This window comes from Prinia subflava, chromosome 12 (assembly GCF_021018805.1).
Source record: "Prinia subflava isolate CZ2003 ecotype Zambia chromosome 12, Cam_Psub_1.2, whole genome shotgun sequence".
Lineage (NCBI taxonomy): Eukaryota > Metazoa > Chordata > Aves > Passeriformes > Cisticolidae > Prinia > Prinia subflava.
This window is the reverse complement of record NC_086258.1, coordinates 20,749,795-20,770,668: the sequence shown is the minus strand read 5'-3', so window position 1 is coordinate 20,770,668 and position 20,874 is coordinate 20,749,795. Positions and strand designations below refer to the sequence as shown.

The 20,874-nt window shown below is 50.2% G+C and overlaps 3 protein-coding genes across 4 annotated transcripts; 2 read left to right on the top strand and 1 right to left on the bottom strand.

Moving 5' to 3' along the window:
* The first annotated feature begins 1,996 nt into the window (after positions 1-1,996).
* On the top strand, positions 1,997-8,489 carry TMEM220 (transmembrane protein 220). 2 transcript variants are annotated; one of them, XM_063409009.1, is made up of 6 exons: positions 1,997-2,356; positions 2,461-2,490; positions 3,347-3,407; positions 4,553-4,676; positions 5,453-5,512; positions 6,963-8,489. In XM_063409009.1, the coding sequence occupies exons 1-6, from the start codon at positions 2,012-2,014 to the stop codon at positions 7,093-7,095; spliced, it is 753 nt and encodes a 250-aa protein (XP_063265079.1). In that variant the 5' UTR covers positions 1,997-2,011; the 3' UTR covers positions 7,096-8,489. The 2 variants fall into 2 exon arrangements, with proteins under 2 accessions (XP_063265079.1, XP_063265078.1); XM_063409008.1 differs by lacking the exons at positions 3,347-3,407; positions 4,553-4,676; positions 5,453-5,512; positions 6,963-8,489 and having other exon boundaries at positions 2,461-3,340.
* On the bottom strand, positions 8,156-10,321 carry ADPRM (ADP-ribose/CDP-alcohol diphosphatase, manganese dependent). The gene is made up of 3 exons (XM_063409011.1): positions 9,769-10,321; positions 9,143-9,259; positions 8,156-8,811 (listed from the first exon to the last, which is right to left on the bottom strand). Exons 1-3 carry the CDS (start codon positions 10,319-10,321, stop codon positions 8,525-8,527), a joined length of 957 nt encoding a protein of 318 aa, XP_063265081.1. The 3' UTR covers positions 8,156-8,524.
* Positions 10,322-10,365: 44 nt separating this feature from the next.
* LOC134556733 (protein SCO1 homolog, mitochondrial) lies at positions 10,366-15,004 on the top strand. Its single transcript, XM_063409010.1, has 6 exons — positions 10,366-10,527; positions 10,609-10,699; positions 11,416-11,613; positions 12,484-12,576; positions 12,690-12,805; positions 14,034-15,004. The coding sequence occupies exons 1-6, from the start codon at positions 10,366-10,368 to the stop codon at positions 14,160-14,162; spliced, it is 789 nt and encodes a 262-aa protein (XP_063265080.1). The 3' UTR covers positions 14,163-15,004.
* Positions 15,005-20,874: the final 5,870 nt, after the last annotated feature.

Below are 20,874 nucleotides of genomic sequence, written 5' to 3'. Positions count from 1 at the left end.
ACTGGGAGTCAGGGTTCTGAGCCAGCAACACACCAAAGCCCCTGAACCCTTCACCTCCCCACCCAGAGCCTTTTAATCACTTTTGATCCAATCTAAACCAATCTGTGACCATTCAGGACACAAGGACGAGGGCTGTTATGAAATGGGTCACTGTGATGGGTGACTATGGCTGTGTTGTAGTAACATCTCTGGTACAGGCCCTTGAGCAATGTCCTGGCTCTCAATATCACAGCTTGGCTGCAGGGCCCATCCCGGCTCCCTCTGTTCTTTACAGGCGGAGTTGCCACAGTGAAGACAAACTCAGAGTGCTGTAGGGTGAGTAGCAGATCCAGAGTCATAAGGAAGGAAGATGTTTTGCCTAACACTGAGGAACAAGTAGCTCAAGCTCTGCTCAAGGATACTAAAGGTTCTTGGCCTCCCTCTCATGGGAGAAGTCAGTATTGCCTTCTGCCAAGAGTCTCCTGTGTCCCTGCAGCGGCTGGCTGGAGGAAGTGCTCAGGACAGCTGGTAAAGCTTCAAAGTGAACAGCCTCGACCTTTTCTTTGCAATAAGCACACCCAGCACTGAAAGACTTTTTTATTTCTTAGGCATGTTACAGCCTGATTGCTTTTGAATTCGATTTAGCTCAGTTGGCCAGAGCAGGATGCTAACATGAAGGTTGTGGGTTTGATCTCCACTCAGGAGCTGGACTCAGTGATCCTCACGGCTCCCTTCCAGCTAAGAATATTCTGTGAATTAGAGCAGTAGAGAATGCCACAGTTGATAAACCAATCCCTCCTTCCAACCCTATGCTCAGGAGTGACAGAGGGGCCTTTTGCCTTCCCTTGCTCTTGCATCACTGAACTTTGGTCACTCACGGGATTGCCAAACTTTCCATGCCATGCCTCCCAAGTGCCCATTAGAAGCTGCTTTCTGCCAGCCCAGCCCTCCCTTCCCCTCCGCAGAGTCCTGTCCCACACCACGCGGGGCCCTGGATGTGTCTGCCCAGGTGTTTCTCTGCCTCCTTCCCAGTCTCTATCAGTTTCTCCCGTCTGCCTTCTCTCCCTTCCTGACCATGCAGGCCATGAGATGTCCAAGAGCAGCCCAGCTGCAACAGAAACTAGGTGGGCTGTGCAAATTTGCACAATAACTTGTGATCAGACAAATTAAAGAGCCAAAGATTTCATCACAGAGTAATTTTAATTTTGAAGATCAGCTACTATGGTTGGAAAAAATGGGCAGTGACTCATTTTTTTTTCCCCACACAAAGAAGAACTGGTGTGCCTGAAAAGCTTGGCTGCTTTTATTTTCCTATCATATTATGCTAATAATTATTATGTTAATGAAAGACATGCTGTCTCTTCTTACAGTCTTCTTACACTTTTTATCACCACTGTTGCTTTTTAATCCTTGACATTTTCATTTTCTAGCCCAGAATTACTTCCCCTCTGTTAGCAAATACATTCAAGAGCCTATCCTTGATGTGGAAACAAGGCATGAAGGTGATTCATTACTAGAGCTCTGCTTCTTTTGAGGTGAGGGGTAGGGACTCTCACAAACACAACTCTTCTCTCTGGCTTTATTTGCAGTAATTTCATCTCTTGTACCCTGCTTAAGGAAAGACTCAGTTAAAAATATGCTGAGAATTAATCCTTTCCACAAATGTGGACACATTTGCATGCCCTCCACATAACAATTCAGCAAGACCTGATTCTGTTGGGTGCCGAGGGAACTGTATGATGCTGATACTAAAATCAGTGGGAGACATGATCTCACACAGGCTCAGTTTTGGGAATTATCACATTTCTAAAGGACCCCCTTTCAATTCATCACTTATTATCACTTTTCATCACAAATGATCAGCGAATGATGGCACAATGCTATTCTTCTGAGCAATATCCTTTTTGGTTCTCCAGACCACACAAAATGACTGAATCATTTAAACACAAAACTAATTCTGAACCATTACAAAAATCACAGAATGGTTTGGGTTGGAAGCAGCTTTAAAACTCATCTAATTTAGCGCCCTGCCATGTGCAGGGACAACTTCCACTGTCCCAGGCTGCTCCAAGGCCCGTCCAACCTGGCCTTGGGCACTTCCAGGGATCCAGGGACAGCCACAGCTTCAGTGGGCAGCCTGTGCCAGGGGCTCACCTGCCTCGCAGTATTGCCGCGCTGCCCGTGCCTCCCGGGCGGCCCCGCCACCGGGATCGGGGCCGGGATCGAGATCGGCGCTGGGACGGGATCGGGGCCGGGGCCGGGCCGCCTCCTGTCCCTGTGTCCCGCCTCCCGGCCCGCCCCGGCCATGGCGGCGCGGCTGTGGCGGCTCTGCAATCTCCTCATGGCCGCCTTCTTCGGTCTGGCGGCCGCCGTGCAGGTGAGGCCGGGGCTCCCCTCCCGTCCCCTCCGCTCCCCGCCCGCGGAGCGCGGCCCCGGCTGGGCCGGCGGCTGCGGGCTCTCAGTGCGCGTCTCCTGCTGCAGGTGAACGACCCCGACGCGGGGCTGTGGACGGTGAGTACGGGCCGCCCTTCCCTTCCCCTTCGGCACCTCCTGCCCCGGAGGTCCCGGCGGCCCCAGCCCCGCTCCGCTTACGCCCGTCCGATCCGGGACCGCCGGAGGGAGCGTCCCGGCTTCCAGCTGAAGAGCGGGCAGACACCGGGAAAACGATGTCTACTGCAGCGACGGCTGGAATCCGACCGTGCTTTCAGGATCTGCCTTATTTCACCCCAGATCTGCCCTTGCCCCTGCAGGGCATCGCTTTCCTGTGCAGAGCACCCCGAGCCGCTGCCGCCCCTGGTGCCCGGCGCCCCTCAGTGCCCGTGGCCCTGTGCCCCCGCGGGAGCCGCCCTCCGCCGCTCGGCTGGGCCTGCAAGGGCAGCGGGCAGCGACCCCGCTGCTGTGCCCCGGGCACACGGGGACAGCGTGTGTGCGACAGGAGCCGCTGGCTGGGCAGCGGCTGTGCCCTGCGAGCCTCCCTGACAGCCGCACCAAAGGGGGGCAAACGCCCCAGCGCGGGTGGGGGGTTTGGGGAGCCCAGGCCGGGCAGCAGCCTGTTCCATCAGTGCTTTCCCTGGAGGATCAGGATTCAGGGAAGGGGCTCTGCGGTGGCTGGTCAGGCAGGCAGTGTTCCGTAACCCAGGAACAGAGGAACGAGGGCTGGCTGTGGGCTGGTAGCCCGGGATTCTGGGCGGTGATGGTGAAGATGAGCACTGGCAGTGCCAGGGCACGCCAGAGGGCGAGGGACTTGGATCTGCTCTGTGCCTCTGGCAAACTGCTGCAAAGGAGAGAAGTGCTGCTGTGGCTGTGCATTTCTGCTTCTTGACCTTGCTAAGTTTTGCTACCGAGTAGATTTATATGTCATTAACAGGTTGTCTACTTAGTGCCAGCTGCCCTCACACTGCTTGTCAGCATCAACCCTTCAATAACAGGTATGATACTGGTGTGCAAAACAGTCTCTGCTCAAATTCTGCCCTCAAAAGGTTGTTTTGCCTTTTTTTTTAATTGAATCACAGATTAAAATCAGGCTGTGTAGAAACACATCCTACTACCTTCTGGGGGCAAAAAGCTGCAGGACGTATTTCTTCAGAAGCTGATCATTGCTTTAGTGTTGGTGGCTGGACATGCTGCAGGTGAGGAGAGGAGCCCAGCAGAAAGCCCAGCTGCTGGGATGGGCTTGCCTTTACACCCCGATTCCAGCTCAAAGCCTCTGGAGCAGAAGCCTGGGAGCATGCTCTGATCCTGGCTCTGTGCTGACCTTAGCACTTTAATTCACTTTGTTTCGTTGTCGTAAATCTGTGTTTTTGTTTATCTATCTCGTGCAAGAGCATCTGAGCTTTGCACGGTTCCGTGAAAGTGCTAAAGGTCTTCTTCAGTGCCAGGTATTGCAGCTGCCCCACAGAGCAATGGGCAGCAATAGGAACATTCAAAGGCTGTGTTTCCAAAGGTTTCTGAGTTTCCAAAACTTTCCAAAACTTTCCAAACTCTGGGGGCTAATGGCAGTTCAGAGGATCATTCAGATCAGATTTGCTTCAGGTCTTCAGAACATAGTTAAGATTTTTGTATTTTAATTCAGTGGAAATAGTTTAAAATAAGGCCATTTTATATACAAAATTACTGTATCTATTGTGGATGAATACCAACACTGAATAAACTAAAATCACACTCAAAAAAGAAAACCTTCAGGAGTGCATGGTATTGTCACAGATGACACCATTGCAGTCTCTTGAAATTTTGGATACCTTAAGCATATAAAGTGGCAGCATTCCTAAGGTCAGAACTCAGGAGGGTTGGTCGCTTGTGGTTTTGAATATTTCAGGGGAGGTTTACTGTGTAATAGGTGGCATAATGGCATTTGGCATTTGGCAATGGTCAAGAGAATCTGCATGTTAAACTCATAGTTAGGGTTTTCCTTGTGCCAAGATCTGGGGAAAATAAAGATTATAACAGCACAACTGTTGTCAAACTGCAGGTTTATGTAAATTCACCAAGGGGTATTTGCCATTCAGGTCTATAGAAGAACCAGATGGGTTTGTTGATGCTTCATGACAGTGGCTGACTGTCTATTTTTCCCCAGACAATGGTGTTTGGAGGAGCCTCTGTGACCTTCATTCTGTTGGCTGTGTTGTTGGGACCATTGTCTTGGCGTGCTCTTTGTTTGCTTACGCTCAAGGAAACATTTTTCATGAAGAGGAAGGCAGGTAAGCAGTGGGTTTTATTTGCTCCCACCCAAATCCAGCTCACCAGGCCATCTCCTCCTGGTGTCACCTTCCAAAACTTTATTTCTGGGCTGTTGAAGTAAATGCTGTTGGTCCAGAGGAATCAGACCACAGAAGAGGGACCATAAGGCTCCAAACCAGTGACTCCTTGGACACAGGGAAGTGAACAGTCATTGCTTCCCTGATTGTGGCAGTTAGATCTACTTGTCTGGCTTTCAGACCAGGGTACAAGCACAGGGAAGCAGCTTTGTGCTCTTTTCCTGGAGCTGTAGGGGTGGTAATCAATCTTTGGTAATCAAAAAACTCCTGAGGCAATACCAGATGCATGTTTATCTGGCATCGGCTGCTGAGTCCTCCAAGGGATTGAGGATGAGGGAGAATTTCTCACTCTGACATTCAGGAGTTGCCTAAAAAGTAGGTGTTTGCTAAGCACTCAGGTGAAGCCCTGGCAGCTACTTCTGTGCTTAATCACAACCTGGAAAACTGGGATGTTGCTTTGCTCTATTTCAATGAGAGAAATGTGCTGTGGGATATAAATCTAGCAGTGGAACAAAATGTGGAGGCAGGATTTCCTGCAGCTGTTTAGCTGTCATGTAGATTTGTGGTGAGAAGCAAAGTTACTCTTTGTAAATATCTTTATAATTATAATCCTAGTAAAATACATTGAACTTCCCCAAAGGAGCAGCCACTACTGTTTTGGAGGCAAATTTCTATTGGTTATATTATTTTCAGATCTGGTTTTTTGTTTGGCTTTTTAGAGAGTTGTTTGGTCTGGTGATTATTACAATATGGATGAGTCTTTGTCGCAGTTCAGCAAAGTAAGTTGTATTTTCTCTATTTTTTTTCTTTATAATTCATTCCAATGTTCACATTTAGTGACTAGCTCCTTGAAAACACACAGTTGATTTTGGCAGCTTGTTTTCCTGTTTTATGTCACCCTCTGAACCTTCAAGACACCCAGCTGGTGCTGCAGCCTGGAGGATCTTGCACAGATAAAAGTTGGGGCAAAGGGGAATGTAAGGCTACATGAAGCCCTTTTTCTGGCCCCTTGCCATAATAGGGACATTTTCCCTTTGCTTAGGGTGCTTTTTTAAAATTCCAACTAGTTTCTGTAGCCTGAGTTGACAGAAAATTCTTTGTGCCTCTCCAGTAAAAGACTGTGGTGATGCATCCATAGGAGCCCCATTAGAGTGGCCAAAGGCTCTCTGCTGCTGTTCCAGCTGCAGGCAGATGTGAGTGTTATGTGACAGCTTTAGCAGTGGCCAGGAAGGCCAGGGACATGCTGGCCTGTCCCAGCCATGGTGTGGTCAGCAGGATGGGGACAGTGCCTGTCCCCTGTGCTGGCACGGCTGAGGCACCTCCAGTTCTGGGGTCAGGTTTGGGCACCTCACTTCAAAAACGACTTTGAGGGACTGGACTGTGTCCAGGGAAGGGAATAGAGCTGGGGAAGGATCTGGAGCACCAGGAGTCACGAAGGGAGCTGGAGTGGCTCAGTCTGGAGAAAAGGAGGCTCAGGGGGACCTTTTCACTCTCTGTAATTCCCTGACAGGAGGGTGCAGCCAGGTGGGGGTCAGGCTCTGCTCCCAGAGAACAAGGGTCAGGACCAGAGGAAACAGCCTCAAGCCTGTGTCAGGGGAGGTTGAGATTAGATCCTTAGGAAAAATTCCCTCTGAAAGAGTGGTCAAGCATTGGCACAGGCTGCCCAGGAGGTGGTGGAGTCACCATTCCTGGAAGTGTTAAAAAAAAAAAAAAAAAAAAAAAAGGATGTAGCACTGCACCATAGGGTTTGGTAGGCGTGTCACAGTGGGGGCAGACAAAACACCAATTTCTTCAATGCACAATAGCCAATCTTTATTCTTCACAGCTCATATTTATATGGTTTTCTAAAGGCATTGTGTTTAATTCTAGCTGGTTAGTAATTTACTGCAACTCAATTAATTGGTCAGTAGTTGCTAGTGTCAAAAACTTTCCTAACAATGTTTACATTTTTGTCTCCTGAATAGAAGATGTTTCTCCATGAAGTCTTTCTTGACACAGATGCAGATTTCTTTCTCACAGGAACTGACCAGGCTAGCTGTTAGCTGTACTTAGCCAAAGTAGCAGGCCTGAACCATGATTTTACAAGGCCTTTCTTTTGTAAGGTTTTACCTATATGCAACAGGCTTGGTGGTATGCAGTGCAAGGTTGGACTTGATGATCGTGGAGGTCTTTTTCAGCCTTGAAGATCCAGTCATTTTAAGTAGCTCTGTTGGATTTGTTCTGTTACAGGAGTCCTCTGGGAGGAGTTCGCTTGGTTGCTGCAGTGGTTGTTGCCCTCTTCCCCTTTCTTTCGTGGCTGTACATTTATATGAACAAAGACATGCGAGAGTCTTGGCCAACACACTGCAAAACAGTGATTTAATTGGGTGGGAGGAAGTCTACAGCAACTCTGCTGACCTTACTTGCTTTGTTTTTGGTGTTTAACAAAAGGTGTCAGTTTGACAGGACCCAAGAATACCTGGCTGCTTCCAGCAGTGTCAATTGAGATTTGGTAAAATGTTGAGGAACACCGTCAAATCTGAGTAGGGGATTTTTCTGTGGAAACTGTTCACCTTGCTGCTTCTTGCATTTTCCAAGCACCATTGATCTAATGTCTGTTCTGATGGTATATTCAAGATATCATTGCATCCCTGGATCACTCTCCAATCACCTCATAGTTTGGGAAATCTACTATTCTGTAACATAAGGGACAAGTACAGCAAATGCTATTTTAATAAATTACTATTTACAGCCATAGAACTTTCAAAAATGTGCCTGGATAATCCATTTCAGACTTACTGGAAAATTGAGCAGTCTGTATTTCTGTCCTATGCTAAAATCATATATAGAATATATCTGAAAATATTATTTTTGGTATTAATCTTTAACTGAAAGTCACTGGTTTTACTGAGTAATAAACACTATTTTTTTAAAGAAAACTCAACGAAAGCCTCCATATCTTTTTATTTTCTGGGAGATTCATATTCAAGCGTGTCACCAGCAGATGTGGGCACTGTCACAACCCTGCTGCTCACCTAATTTTTCTTGGAAAGCAGGACCCACACAGCAGCCCTGCAGCAGCAAGCATGTTCATCCTGGAGAAAGAAGCACAGGTGGATACACTGCACTCAGGAGCTGGCTGGGACAGAGCCAGGACAGCTCCAGGTGTAACACCTTTATTTAGATGGGTGTCAGAGCTCATGCTGTCAGCAGTGCTGCAGGTGATTCCAGCTGTACACACATGGCACAGCCCGAGTATCTGCAGCATTCCATGGTGCAGCACACATGGTCTCCATTCTCCTTAGGCTCAGCTTTTTCTGAGGATTACTTTAGTCTTTTAAAGCAAGGTTGGAAGGCTGAATTAGGCTACAGGCTGGACATATTCTGCCAGACATGAGATCTTACTGTAATGTTCACAGAAAATAAGTAAACAGAGATGTGGCTGGGCAGGTACAACTCTGTATGCTTTAATGCTCACTGAGAGAACAGCAGTGGGACTTTTTCTGAACAATATTCATAACATGGTTTGCATATTTTCACAGTAGCAATCCAGTCTGGATTGGGTGTTTGAAATCAACATTCTGCATTCGAGTACATTTATTTCAATAACTGGCCTTCTGTATTCTCCAAAAAGAAATAAAGTGCTTTCTTACAGAAACGTAACTTCTAAAATTCTGTATTCAAGAGAAAAATGCCTGAGCTAAAGCAATAAGGATCAGGCATGCACAGCTTTCTAAAAGCAAACAGCTGAATCTCCTACGTTTTTGTCCGAGTCCTTCCCAAAGAAGAGTGATCTGGATTCACCTGGTATTTCAGAAATGCATAACTCTGTCGGGAATCCTTCCCCTTCCCTTCAGTACCATTTTATCTTCATAGACGTGAACAGTCCCGAAGGCGTTGCTGTCCGGGGGCGTCTCGATGACGCCCTCCAGGGTGAGGTGGTGCACGCCGTGCGTGTCGCGGCAGTAGGCGCCGTCGTGCAGGTGCCCCGCGAGCACGCACACCACGCACCCGTGCGCGTGCACCACCGCCAGCGCCGCCTCGTAGTTCCAGGCCAGGCACACCCCGTTGGAAGCGCTGGGATGAATGGGCACATGAGCTGCAGTGCAGAGGGAAAGAAAGAAAGAGAGTTAAACTGTAACAAATCTGCTTCCTTGCTGGGAAGTTCAGCCCTGCAGCTGAGTACAGAAAGCTCACCCCAGAGTGTGGCATGGATGCTGTTCTGCTCTTTCACGGGTTCCATCTGTACCTCACCAGACCAACCGCATGTTTTCCACAGCTAACATACAAGGGCTAGCTAAATTTTTTTTCCCATGTATTTCCATTTGATTTCTCAATCAAATATAGGGGTTGGAACTAGATGAGCTTTAAAGACCCTTCCAACACAAACCATTCTGATTGTCTATTTATCCCCCTCCATTTCCACCTACCTGCAACTATGACTTTTTCTTGGTTTTCATCAGAGAACTTGAGGACTTCATCGAACCAGTCCAGCTGGGCTTGGCTAAATCCTCCATTAAATGCCACAAAATGAGGTTCTTTGAGCCCTGCAGTGAAGAAGAAGGTTAGGCACAAGTGCATACACCTCGCATGGCCCCTCTATTTGCCTTATGTAAATCTGCTGATGGTTGGTTTACTCTCAGAACCTTTGGGGTTTTTTTTGCATTTCTTGGATCAAAACTCCAGCCCCCTTGCACAAAGAAGTTTATTTGTTAGTGTTTTTGGGAATTTTGGTCTCACTACACAAACAGGGTTTCCACTGCTGGGTGTTCCCCCAGCATGGGATAGGGTGGGCACACAACAGCCTCTTCCCCAGCGGTGGTGTTCCGATCCCGCAGGGCGCAGAGCACCGCACAGCCCCAGCGCAGAGGCACCGCGGCAGCACCGGGTACACAGGGGAGCATCGCCTGTGCCCGCCCGGAGCCGCACTGACAGCAGGGAGGGGAGGTGGGCAGCAATGGGGCACATGCTTGAGCCCCCCGCATCCCGCTGTCAGCACCGGGAGCTCCGGACAGCGAAGGTTCGGCCGCCCGCGGCCCTGCCAAGCCGGAGGTACCTTCGGGGCTGTTGAGGTCATCGTTGGGGTTCTTCTCCCGCAGCACCCGCAGGGACTCCTGGTAGCGGGGGCTGCCGGGGTCCGCGCCCAGGGTGCTCACGTCGTAGGTGTCGAGCACGACGAGGCGGAGCCGCGGGGCCGGGCTGCAGTGGTAAGCGTGGCACTCCCTGTCCGGGGGCCCGTCCGAGCCGCCCGCGGGGCGGCTGTACAGCCCGGTGTGCACCAGCCGGGCCCGGCTGAAGTTGTAGAGCTCGTGGTTGCCCCACGCGTGGTGCACCGGCACCGGGAGCTGCCCCAGGACCTCCAGCACCTGCTGCAAGGCGCTCTCGGCCTCGCCCCGCCGGGCGTTCTGCCCGTCGATGCTATCGCCCAGCTGCAGCACGAAGTCTACCGGCGGGCTCTCTCCGGCCCACGCCCGCACCGCCTCCCGCAGCAAGCGCAGGCTGTGCCGGTAGTAGCGCCGCCGGCAGCCGGCGAAGTCGTGCCCGTCCTCCGCGTCCGCGAACTGGATGTCAGCGATGACCCCGAAGGCGACGCGCGGCGCCGCCTGCATGGCGGCCTCGGGCGGGGCGGAAGGGGCGGGCCGGCGCCGGGAACATGGCGGGGGCGGCGGGGCTGTGGCGGCTGCGGGCCCGCGCGGGGCTGTGGGCGCTGCCGGGCCCGGCCGTGCGGGGCCGGGCGGTGCTGCCCGCTCTCCGCAGCCGCCCCCTGTCGCAGCTGCCGCCGGGCCGCGGGCCGCGGGCGGGCCCCCAGAGGCGGGTGAGTGAGTGAGGGAGGGAGGGAGCGCGGGCCGGGCCCTGCCGTGCCCTGAGCGGTCACCGAAGCCCTTGTCCCCCGCAGCTCCTGTCGTGGCGGTCGCTGGCGGCCACCGTGGTGCTGGGCGGGGGCCTGCTGGCCGGCATGAAGGTGATGAAGCGGCGCAAGGAGGAGGGTGAGTGCCGGCTGCGGGAGGAGCGCCGGGGGCGTCGCGTTTCGTGTTCAAACCAAGCGATTTTCCTGTTTAGATGGCGTGGGGTTTGCATTCAGATGTACTTTACCTGCTTGGACATCGCCGCTGTATCGCAGCTTGGCCACGCGGCCACATGGTGGCTGTGTTTATGGAAGTGCCGCAGAAAATTTTCAAAAATTAAAAGCAATTCAAGGTTCAGCGTTTTAAAGTTCCTAGGTTGCAATAGTTGTGTTTGGCCCCACGCTGTGCCAGCCTGTGCAGGGCAGACACGGAGCTGGCTGTTGTGGGCTCGATGGGTTCCTGCCGTGCAGCCCCTGAGCTTTGCCCTCTCCTGCAGGCGTTGCCCGCACATTTCCTTTTCATGGATTTACTGTTCCAAACAGAGGTATCGCAGCTTTTAGGGTATGTTCAGTTTTAAAGGGATGCTGGTTTTGCCGTTTCACAGCAGGCCAGATATCTGTCTTTATGTTTCCCTTTTTAAACAAAAATGCAGTCGGGTAGCAATGAAAGATAATGTCGTGTTTCAAAGGAATTTAGTGATTTATTTGATTTTGTCCAAAAGGAATGCTTTCTGGAAGGCACATGCACGTTGGGTTTCTGTGTGACAGGCGCATCTCCAGGCCCTGAGCAGGGGCTGCTCCCGAGGGAAGCACTGTGCACTCACATGGGTGTGTTTGATTCCCACTCGTGTTTTGTAGAGCTGGAGAAGGAACGGAACCGAGGCATTGGGAAGCCGCTGCTGGGAGGGCCCTTCTCGCTGGTGAGCCATGAGGGACAGCCCAGGACCAACAAGGACTACATTGGCCAGTGGGTGCTGATCTACTTTGGCTTCACTCACTGCCCTGACATCTGTCCTGATGAGCTGGAGAAAATGATTGCAGTGGTAGACGAAATTGGTATGGGAATTCAGTTGGTGTAGGGGCCCGTAAACAGGGATTTTTGGGTAGGTCAGGTTTATTCTGATAAAATACCACAGATGGTGATAACTGGTAATATTTTTTTAAAAAATGCTGCTGGCTATTATTCAGTAATTGAATTAATTGCTAAGGGGCACATAGATCAATCCCTAGTGTCACTAGGGTCTGACGTGACAGCGCTGATCATTCTTTTCTTGGGACTAAAAAGATGGTGGCGGGTTACAGGAAATATATTGTGTTGTATTTTTGCCAAGAAGTGACTGCGAGGTATGTTAGGATTTTTTTTCCCTCTGTTTTGTTCATCTCTATGAGATTCTGTCCTGAAGCAGAGTGGCTGTGCTGTGGCATGGAGGGAGGAGGAAGGCTTTGTATTTGCTGTATTTTCTTAGTCTGCAGGTCCTGGAGATTTACTGGGCAGGATTAATTGTAACCCAGCACGGGGGAAATCAGACCAAAGTGAAAGCTTTGGCTGGAACATGAAGGAAAGAGCCTGGATTGTTTTAATGTTTACTCCTGCTCCACCACCCTGGTGTGCCTTCCTTGTGTCAGCCAGTGCCCCAACACATGCATCACACTACAGCATCTTCTGCAGCAGAGCCTCTCTGTCATCCCTCCTGAGCAGGGCAAGGCCTCTGGCTGGGGGGCTGGAAGCTCCCAGCACAGACACAGAGCATTGCATCTCATGGCATTTGCTTCCTTCACAAATTACATAAATAAAGCTGCACAAAAAGGTCTTTTTTTAGTCACTTGGGGTGGGCTTGGATTGATGTTACATGGCTGTGACCTTGTTTAAAGGAAGATGAGAGATGATACCTGGTTTTCTAAAATAAATATTTTTTAATGTCACAGATCGAATTCCATCTTTGCCTAATCTGACCCCACTCTTCATCACCATCGATCCTGAGAGGGACAACCAAGAAGCCATTGCCAGATATGTTAAAGGTATTCCTGCTTTCTTCCTCTGTGTCTCAGAGCATGCAGTACAGAGCACTGTAAAGGAGCCTCTTGAAGGGATTCTTTTCACTAAAATGTGTAAATGTCTTCTTTCTGTCTAGAATTTTCTCCGAAGCTGGTGGGGCTGACTGGCAGCAAGGCACAGATTGACCAAGTGGCTAAAGCATACCGTGTGTACTACAGTGAAGGGCCCAAGGATGAGGACAACGATTACATAGTAAGTAAAAGGAGCCTTTGCTTACTGGTGGACTGTGGGCAAGAGCAGCATGTACATTTTTAAACCAGTTACTGGATCTCTACTGAAGTCCCTTTTGTGGTGGTATGTTAAGCTGTCAGAACTACAATGCCCTCCTACAAGCTCAGAACCTTCCCAAAGTGTGTTCTAAACAATCCTGGAAATGCAGACAGTAGCACAGGAACTAGCAAGCCTGGCAATAGTCGAATTTTTTCCTGGTCTGTAACATATTTGACTGTCTCTTTTCCTGTGTGCTCTGAAGTCACTGTGATTTCTCATTTCTAATGCAGCTGCACTCAGAGCACAGCTGTATTTCAGTCCTGAGCAGTCATGGCTTCCAGCGCCAGAACTCTGTGTTTTTGCCAGAAAGGTGGTGTCACGGTTAGGTGCAGACAGCACTTACAGCGTCATTTAAATAAATTTGCAGTGGAGTTAATTTTTATATAAATCCAATTGAAATATTCGGGATGTGCATAAGTGAGGCTGCTTCGGTGCGCCGGCAGGGGGCGCCCCTGTCCTGCATGTCCCCGTATCCCACTGCTGGTTCTGCTCCTGATCCTGCATTTCCGTGTACCTCACTGCTGATCCGATCCCGATCCCGCATGTTCCTGTATCCTAGTGCTGGTCCCACTCTTGATCCTGCATTTCCCTGTATCCCACTGTGGGTTCTGCTCCTGATCCCGCACGTTCCTGTATCCCGCTGCTGGTCCCAATCCTGCATTTCCCCGTATCCCACTGCTGCTCCTGATCCCGCATGTCCCTGTATCCCACTGCTGATCCCAATCCCCCATGTTCCTGTATCCCACTGCTGGTTCTGCTCCTGATCCTGCATTTCCCTGTATCCCGCTCCTGATTCTGCACCTTCCTGTATCCCACTGTTGGTCCCAATCCTGCATTTCCCTGTATCCACTGCTGCTCCTGATCTCTGTCCCACATTTCCCTGTATCCCACTGCTGGTCCCACTCCTGATCCTGCATTTCCCTGTATCCCACTGCTGGTCCCACTCCTGATCCTGCATTTCCCTGTATCCCACTGCTGGTCCCACTCCTGATCCTGCATTTCCCTGTATCCCACTGCTGGTCCCACTCCTGATCCTGCATTTCCCTGTATCCCACTGCTGGTCCCACTCCCGATCCCGCGTTTCCCTTCTGAGCTGGTGCTCTGGTGTTCTGCGGTCTCTCCTCCCAAGGCCCGCTGTGCTCTCTTGCAGGTGGATCACACAATCATTATGTACCTCCTCGGCCCTGATGGTGACTTTGTGGACTACTATGGCCAGAATAAGAAGCCCGCTGAGATTTCGGCTTCTATTGCTGCACACATGAGAAAATACAGATCCTAGAACAGAAGTTCTTCAAAGACCGCTGTGAATGTCACCTGTGGGTTTGGCTGTGATTGGACATTGGAGCTAAAGCAGAAGCACACAAGTGGAACATCTTGTCAAGCAGGTCTCCTTTCTTCCTAAAAGGAAGGCATCCATGTTTCTGCAAATTCCCATTACCAAAAATCTCTACAGAACCTTCCCCAGGGGTATCATTTCCAACAAGATCTTGGGTACAGAATGAAATCTGGGACTTCTCTGAAACATTGTTGGGAGCAAAGGATGGAAAGGACTTTTCACTTGGGAAGAATGTGTGTGTTGCTGGTAAAATATTGCTGGTAAAAAAAAATTGCTGATCTAGCAAGACATCAGCAGGGACAGCAGTCACTGCAGGAGAATTACTTGATGCAAAGCCATGGGGCCGTGGTGTTCTCAGAGGAGCTCTGCCCTCTGGTTTCTCTGCACTGTTTTGCCTTCTGGGAGAGGCAGTTGCACTCTGAGAAGCAGGGGAGCCTTAAGAGTGCTTCTTTATCCAGGTTAAGAAGATGAAGAGCACTGCAAGCACCGGCAGCTTCCATGCATGGGACCAGCCCTGTAGTGTGCCTGATCATTTAATCTGAATGCAGAAATGAAATGTGTTTTTCTGGTGATTTTTCAGATGAACACTGTTCACTTATAAGGAAAAGAGAATTGGGTTGCAAGTAGGCTTTTTTCTTCTGGTGCAAATGATGGTGTGTGTAGTTGCTTTGCTTGTGCTGTGCTGAGAGGGGAGGTGGGGAGGGTGGAGGGATGCTGTGTCCATGCACAGGGCTGGCAATCAGATACATTTTATGCAGTGCAGCATTTGAAAATAAAGATTGATTTGTATCAACAATCTATATTTTTATTTCCTTAGGTTTGACTAAAATATCAGCAGAACTTTGTATACTGGTCCAACTTCATATTCTTGCTCTGCTTTCCATCTTTTTAGAAAGCAGTATTTATTTCTAGTCATGCACATCAGGAGCTGAATGTGCTTTTTTTAAGCTGACCCTCAGAGACTGACCCACAGGAGAGAAACCAGAACAGTTCTTGGTGTGAGAGAGGTGTTCTGGAGAGTCCTAGGCTGAGCACAGGTGTCCTGCAGGTAGCACTGGTGTTTTCCTGAGTGTGAGGGTTGGAAGAGAATGTTCCCATATGAGGGAAGATGCAAAGCCTGTGGAAAATTTGTCTTTCCAAAATTGTGAAAAACAGTAAACATCACCTGTTTCAGAGCAGTGACATCTCTCATGCATTTTTACATATATTGGACACTTGTTCTCTTCCATGGGTTTCACCTTCAGGTCTGTATTTATTTGATCCCTTGTGATTTGTTTGTGTTTGTGAGGTCCTCAGAGCCCATCTCTGCCCCATCTCTTACCATCCTGTGGCTGTGCACAGCAGCCTTTGTCTGCCTTTCTCAAGGTCTCTGCTGTCACATCAGGCCTGTATTTAAATACTGCAGTAGTGTGTTAGGGCCAAATACCTTTTCTGCACAGAGGACAGTCTGGAAAATCATGATTGTAGGAAGCAATGGTAAATAAAAATAAAACAAATTAGTTAGAAGCAGCTGCTCAGAAGAAGGAATTGTTACAGCTGAGCCAAGTTAAAGCAGAATTTGGACAAGGCAAACCTCCTGAGGCTTTGCAAAATCAGCACATGAGCTGCAGCCTGGGAAAGTCACCTGTCAGGCTGATTTCTCTAAAGCTCATTTGCAGCTGACTCGTACTACAGAGACAAATAACAGGATTTCTGTCTTCTCCCAAATGTTTTGGCAGCAGTGTCGTGTCCTTTACTTTGTTTTTCCGTGCCCTGAAAGGCAGAACCAGCTGACCCAGGGAGCTTATGGCAGACTGGGGGGAGTGTGGCAAAGGCCCAGAAAGATTTCAGATGGAGTGACATGTCCCTTGCCTCATGGCAGTGGGAGCAACTGATGTCCTGCTTTTCTTCAGCCTCCCAATTTGACCATGCCCATCACTTTTTCCTTGGCTCTTCCAAGAGGGAGACTTTCTTTGGAAGTGAAGAGTTTTATTTTTGTTGTTATGGTTGGTTGTGGAGTTTTGTTGTTTGTTTTTTCTTTATTTGGAGTTTTGTTTATTTATTAGAAACCCAAAAATGATGTTTAGGCAACTGTTAGGATTTCCCTGCCCTGTTCAGTGACAGCACGGAGCACAGATCTGTTTCCTGCGTGTTTAGGAGGCCCAAGGGTTGTGCTGAGTGCTCACTGGGAGGAGGCAGAGCTGGTCTAGGAGGGGAAGGGAATGTGCTAGGGGTGCTTGGAGACACTTTGTCAGCAGATATGCAGGTTTTTTTCCAGTCTGGTATTGGAAATGAAGCAAACTCCCTCTGTACTCATTGTACTCAAATTCCCTGTATCCCCAAGTGCAGTGCCCATCCCACAGGGAGGGAGCTCAGCTCTGGCAGGGAAGGTTTGTGACAGGGCCCCTCTCTTGGGGCTGTGCTGGGTGCTGGCATGGGGCTGAGCAGGGCCAGGCTGCCCAAGTGGGTCTCCTCTCTGGAAACTTTACCAGGTGGCAGGCTTCATTTGGGAACTACATTTGTTGGAGTCTGGTGCTGTGCAAGGTGAACCTGTGCTCCCCAAGGCCAGTGGGGATCCCTGGGTCCCCCACAGATGGGGGGAGGACAGAGCACAGTCCTGGCAGAGGCCAATCTGCAGAGCTGTGCTCTGTGCCCACACCCAGCCCTGGCCTGTTTTTCCTGGAAAATACCAGTGGGAAACACATCTCTGAGGGGCTGACATCTATAACCCCAGCTGAAGAGCTGCTGCCATCCCAGGCTGGGCACCAGTGGCAAGGTTGTCTACCCAAGGAAGGCAGCACATTCCTTGTGCGCTGCCTGCATGGCCCATGGAGGAGCTTAACTAATGAGTAATACTTAAACCACACGGGTGAAGCTTGGCTGTTTTAAGAATGTTCTCAGCACCAGCATGGGCAGATCCAGGACCTGAAGAGGTGCAGAGACTGTGACCTTAAACAACTGCAAAAGCCCTGTGTTTCATTTTCAGCCTAGATCATGGAAAGACTCAGATAAGAAGGACTCAGGGGAGGTCTGAGATCCAACCTCCTGCTGCAGTCACCCAGAGACACTTCATCCTTGTTCACAGCCTGAGAAAGAAAGCAAGTATTACTCATCTCCAGCTTGGGTCAAGGTCATATGTGGTTAGAGATGCTGTAGCTCTTTGTCCTCTTCTCCAGTGCCTTTGAAGAAATCTACATTTTCTGAGCCTTTTCTCACTTGATCGGGCGTGAGCACCGACCCAGCATTCCAAAGATGTGCTCCCATCAGCCTGCAGGCAGGATCTGGGATGTATGAAGGCTCTCATGTGGTCTTCAGTGAACTGCAGGATGCAGCTGGAGGCTGAGAATTGAGTTGGGCTCTTCACACCGCTCTGCAAATCAGTATGTGTTTTCAGTCAGGTAGAACAAGCAATGCCTGCACTGCTGAGGAGTCAGCTGGGAACAGCCTGTCCCCGTGCACTGAAGTTGCTGGTTGCAACCAAGGCTTTCCAGCCCCTGCTGCTGAAGCAGTGTACTCACCTGGAGCTTCCAGGAGCTGTGGCTCCAGCACACTGTGCTGAAGCTGCTCAGGAGCTCCCCAGCCTTGGGGCAGTGGGTCTGTACTCAGTGAAGCAGATGTGTTAGTTTGGGCTGCAGGGGGAATGGCCACAGTCCTTACTTTAGACATGAGCTGACAAGCCCCTCAGTTGTACTGGACTGCTTTTAGGTTTGGTGGCCTAAAAGGAAAGGCAAAAAGCTGACTACTTGCATCCTAAAAGAAAATTTTGATTTGGTTCAATTGGAAACGGATGTTTTTTACAGGAAGTTATACTGGTGGTGGAGTCTCTAGCCCCTGACTTCTAGCAGCTCTGCATCAGTTGTACATGTGCTGGGGAGACCTGGGCAGGAATGACTGCACCTGTCTCTGTGCAAAAGCCAGCTCATTCCATGTTTTAAGCTGTGTATTACTAGTTTAATAAAGCAGGTTCCTTCAGCGTGCCAGGGAACTTACTCAGCTGCAGCTTACAAAACCTCCTTGTTCTCCCGAAGTTCTTTGTGCAAAAATAGATAGACACCAACCAGTAAATCCACCTTTAATTTGTGGGGGTATATTGAGCTATGAATGTGCCCTTTTCTGAATGAAGGGCAGCAATAAAAGCTCCCTGGCAGCACCAGGATGGGATGAGAGAGCCTTGCAAGGCAATGTGGCTCGTGGTGACAGCACCCTCGTGACCTTCACCTCAGGACAGCTCTGCAATGATGTTGGCAGCACAGAGCAGCAGATGTACCTGCAGCTGCCACGGGTCATTTGCCAGTGCCACTTGTTTTCCTGCACTCTGCTCCCACCTGGGCACCTGAACCAGCAAGAGAAAACTGGGAACAGGGGCAGGAGGAGAGGGGATGGCCTTGGGCTGAGCCAGGGGAGGCTCAGGTTGGACATCATGAGGAAATTCTTCACTGAAAGGGTGGTCAAACAATGGAACAGACTGCCCAAGGAGGTTTGGAGTCCCCATCCCTGAAGGTGTCCAAGGAAGGACTGGAGGTGGCAGTGCTGTGGGCTGGGTGACAAGAAAAGTCAGTCAAAAGTGGACTTGGTCTTGGAGTCTTTTCCAAACGCCAGTGATTGTGTGGGTGAGGTCCAGCCCCTCCTGCCTTGAGCATTCCTGGGAGCAGGAAATGTCCTTTCTGAATTACAGTGGCATTTTGGTGTCAGGACAAAGCCCCCAACTGCTCAGGGGTCTGGTGTGCCTCAGCTTTTTGCTCTCAGCACATCCACTGATGAGTTCAAAGGGCCGATCACAAGGGATGCTAAAATAAGCTTTTCCCTCATCCTCTGGGCTTAGGGGGATTCTAGGAATTCATGGTTCATGAGATATGTGGCTGTGGTGTCCATTTTTAGTGACCTTAAATGAAATGAAGGGCAACATGAAACATGTTTTTCAAAACACCAGTGCCAGTGACTCTGCTGCAAGCCCACAGGCTCAGCTCTCATCGGGCCAACACAAACAGGGTCAGCCACTGTCCAAAAGGGCGACATCTCCTGTGCTGTGGCAGCAGCTGCAGGTATCCCAGGGTGCTCCACCTCAGAGTGGTGCTGTGGGAGGTGGCAGGAGCTGTTTGGGGAGGCTGGAGGGGGCTTCTGGCTTCACACAAGTCGTCCTGTCTTCGTTGTGCTGAGGGAAGGCTGGTCCTGCAGCCTTGGGTGAGTGTCCATGCAGTGCAGAGAGCAAACTGGGGTTGTTGAACAGTGACAGAGGACCAGAACAGCCAGAATGGCTCAGGATGGACGAGACCCTTCCTCTCCTGCACCAGGAGCTCACTCCAGCTGTGTGTGAAGGCTCCCACTGTTCTGCCAACTGCTGCCCTGCCAGCCGTTGCCTGGCTGCTCTGTACCAACCAAAACAGCGTGTTTGGAACTGGGAGACCTCCATACTTTCCCAGTATCCTTCTCATGTGGGAACTGCAGTCACACATGTCCAAGAGCTTCCTTAGCACAGTGTAATGGGGCTTCTGCAGCTCCTTTCGGCAGCAAGGGCAGTGAACATCGTGGGCAGCCAAAGTTTTGTCTGAAGCTAAATTTGTGGAGTGTACTCATGCTTTGACATTCATGAACCATCCACCTCTGGCCAGATTTGGGTGTTCTTTGTGATTAGTCTCTAATTTGCCATGTTTGTCACATCGTATTCCAGTCATGGCCTCCCATCCTGTCCTCCCTAACCCATGCAGTGGTGTAAGCCACAAGAGTTGCCATAACCGATCCTACATGAATCTTCATCCTCTTCTTCTTGTGGCCTTGCTCTCCACCCCATACAGAGCTGGTCTGGGTTCTTCACCACTGTGCAGCTCTGCCCAGGCAATCTGTGAGCAGAGCAGTGAGGCAGGTCCCTTCTGTGCTATCGTTTGTTTGACATGCTGGTGAGAGTGAAGCGCTGGCTGTGGTCGTAGCTGTCCGGAGACCATGTTCCCAGTAAAGGAAATTTCCACCAAAGAAAAGTCTACAAACCATAGATAGATCCCAGAGTTACTAAAATTGGGAGGGGAGAGAAGAGAAAGTCCTTACTTGACACACTGTATATGGCAAAAAATGAACATGAATTGGTGAGCAGGCGGGAGTGTCGATCCCTTCCTTCCAAATATAGGGAAGGGGCTGAACCAGGGGAACTAAGCTGAGCCTATAAAGGCTGTCAGGGAGAAAGCCCTTGTTGGTGGCTCCTGATGTTCTGGCCATGCTGAGAGACAGAGAGCTTCTACCACAGGTCTTGTTCCCCCTGGTTGGAGCCTCACAAGGCTGTAGCACTGTGGTGGGAATTCTGCTGTAGATTCCCCACTGGGCCTTTCCTTGGGCAGGGAAGGAGTGGTTCCTGGTGAACTTTGCTGGCTCTCAAAAGGCACAGTTTCTTGGAGTTAGAGGTGTTGGGCCTTTGGAGAGGCTGCAGCTTAGCTGAAGTCTGACCTTTGACTCTTTTTCTTTCAGAGATATGAGATGTCAGCTGGTTCCTTCCTGCTTTCTGTTGACTGATTGTTAAGGTGAGGATTTGAGGCATGAAAACTAACAGCTTGCCCAGGCTGGCATGAGCTGGCTTTTCTCCTGTGCTCACTGCAGGCAGCTCCCTGTTTTTCCCCCTCCATGACCTCCTTTAACAAGCCACAGCACATGTCCATTCCTGCCCACTGTGGCTGCTCACCAGAGGACTAGA

Coding starts and splice junctions, on each gene's coding strand:
- TMEM220 (XM_063409008.1), top strand. CDS start 2,012: ATGTGCAGGGACAACTTCCACTGTCCCAGGCTGCTCCAAGGCCCGTCC. Junction 2,357..2,460: donor GTCTGGCGGCCGCCGTGCAG/GTGAGGCCGGGG, acceptor CTCCTGCTGCAG/GTGAACGACCCCGACGCGGG.
- ADPRM (XM_063409011.1), bottom strand. CDS start 10,321: ATGCAGGCGGCGCCGCGCGTCGCCTTCGGGGTCATCGCTGACATCCAG. Junction 9,260..9,768: donor TGACCTCAACAGCCCCGAAG/GTACCTCCGGCT, acceptor TCTTCACTGCAG/GGCTCAAAGAACCTCATTTT. Junction 8,812..9,142: donor AGAAAAAGTCATAGTTGCAG/GTAGGTGGAAAT, acceptor TCTGCACTGCAG/CTCATGTGCCCATTCATCCC.
- LOC134556733 (XM_063409010.1), top strand. CDS start 10,366: ATGGCGGGGGCGGCGGGGCTGTGGCGGCTGCGGGCCCGCGCGGGGCTG. Junction 10,528..10,608: donor GGGCGGGCCCCCAGAGGCGG/GTGAGTGAGTGA, acceptor TGTCCCCCGCAG/CTCCTGTCGTGGCGGTCGCT. Junction 11,614..12,483: donor TGCAGTGGTAGACGAAATTG/GTATGGGAATTC, acceptor TTAATGTCACAG/ATCGAATTCCATCTTTGCCT.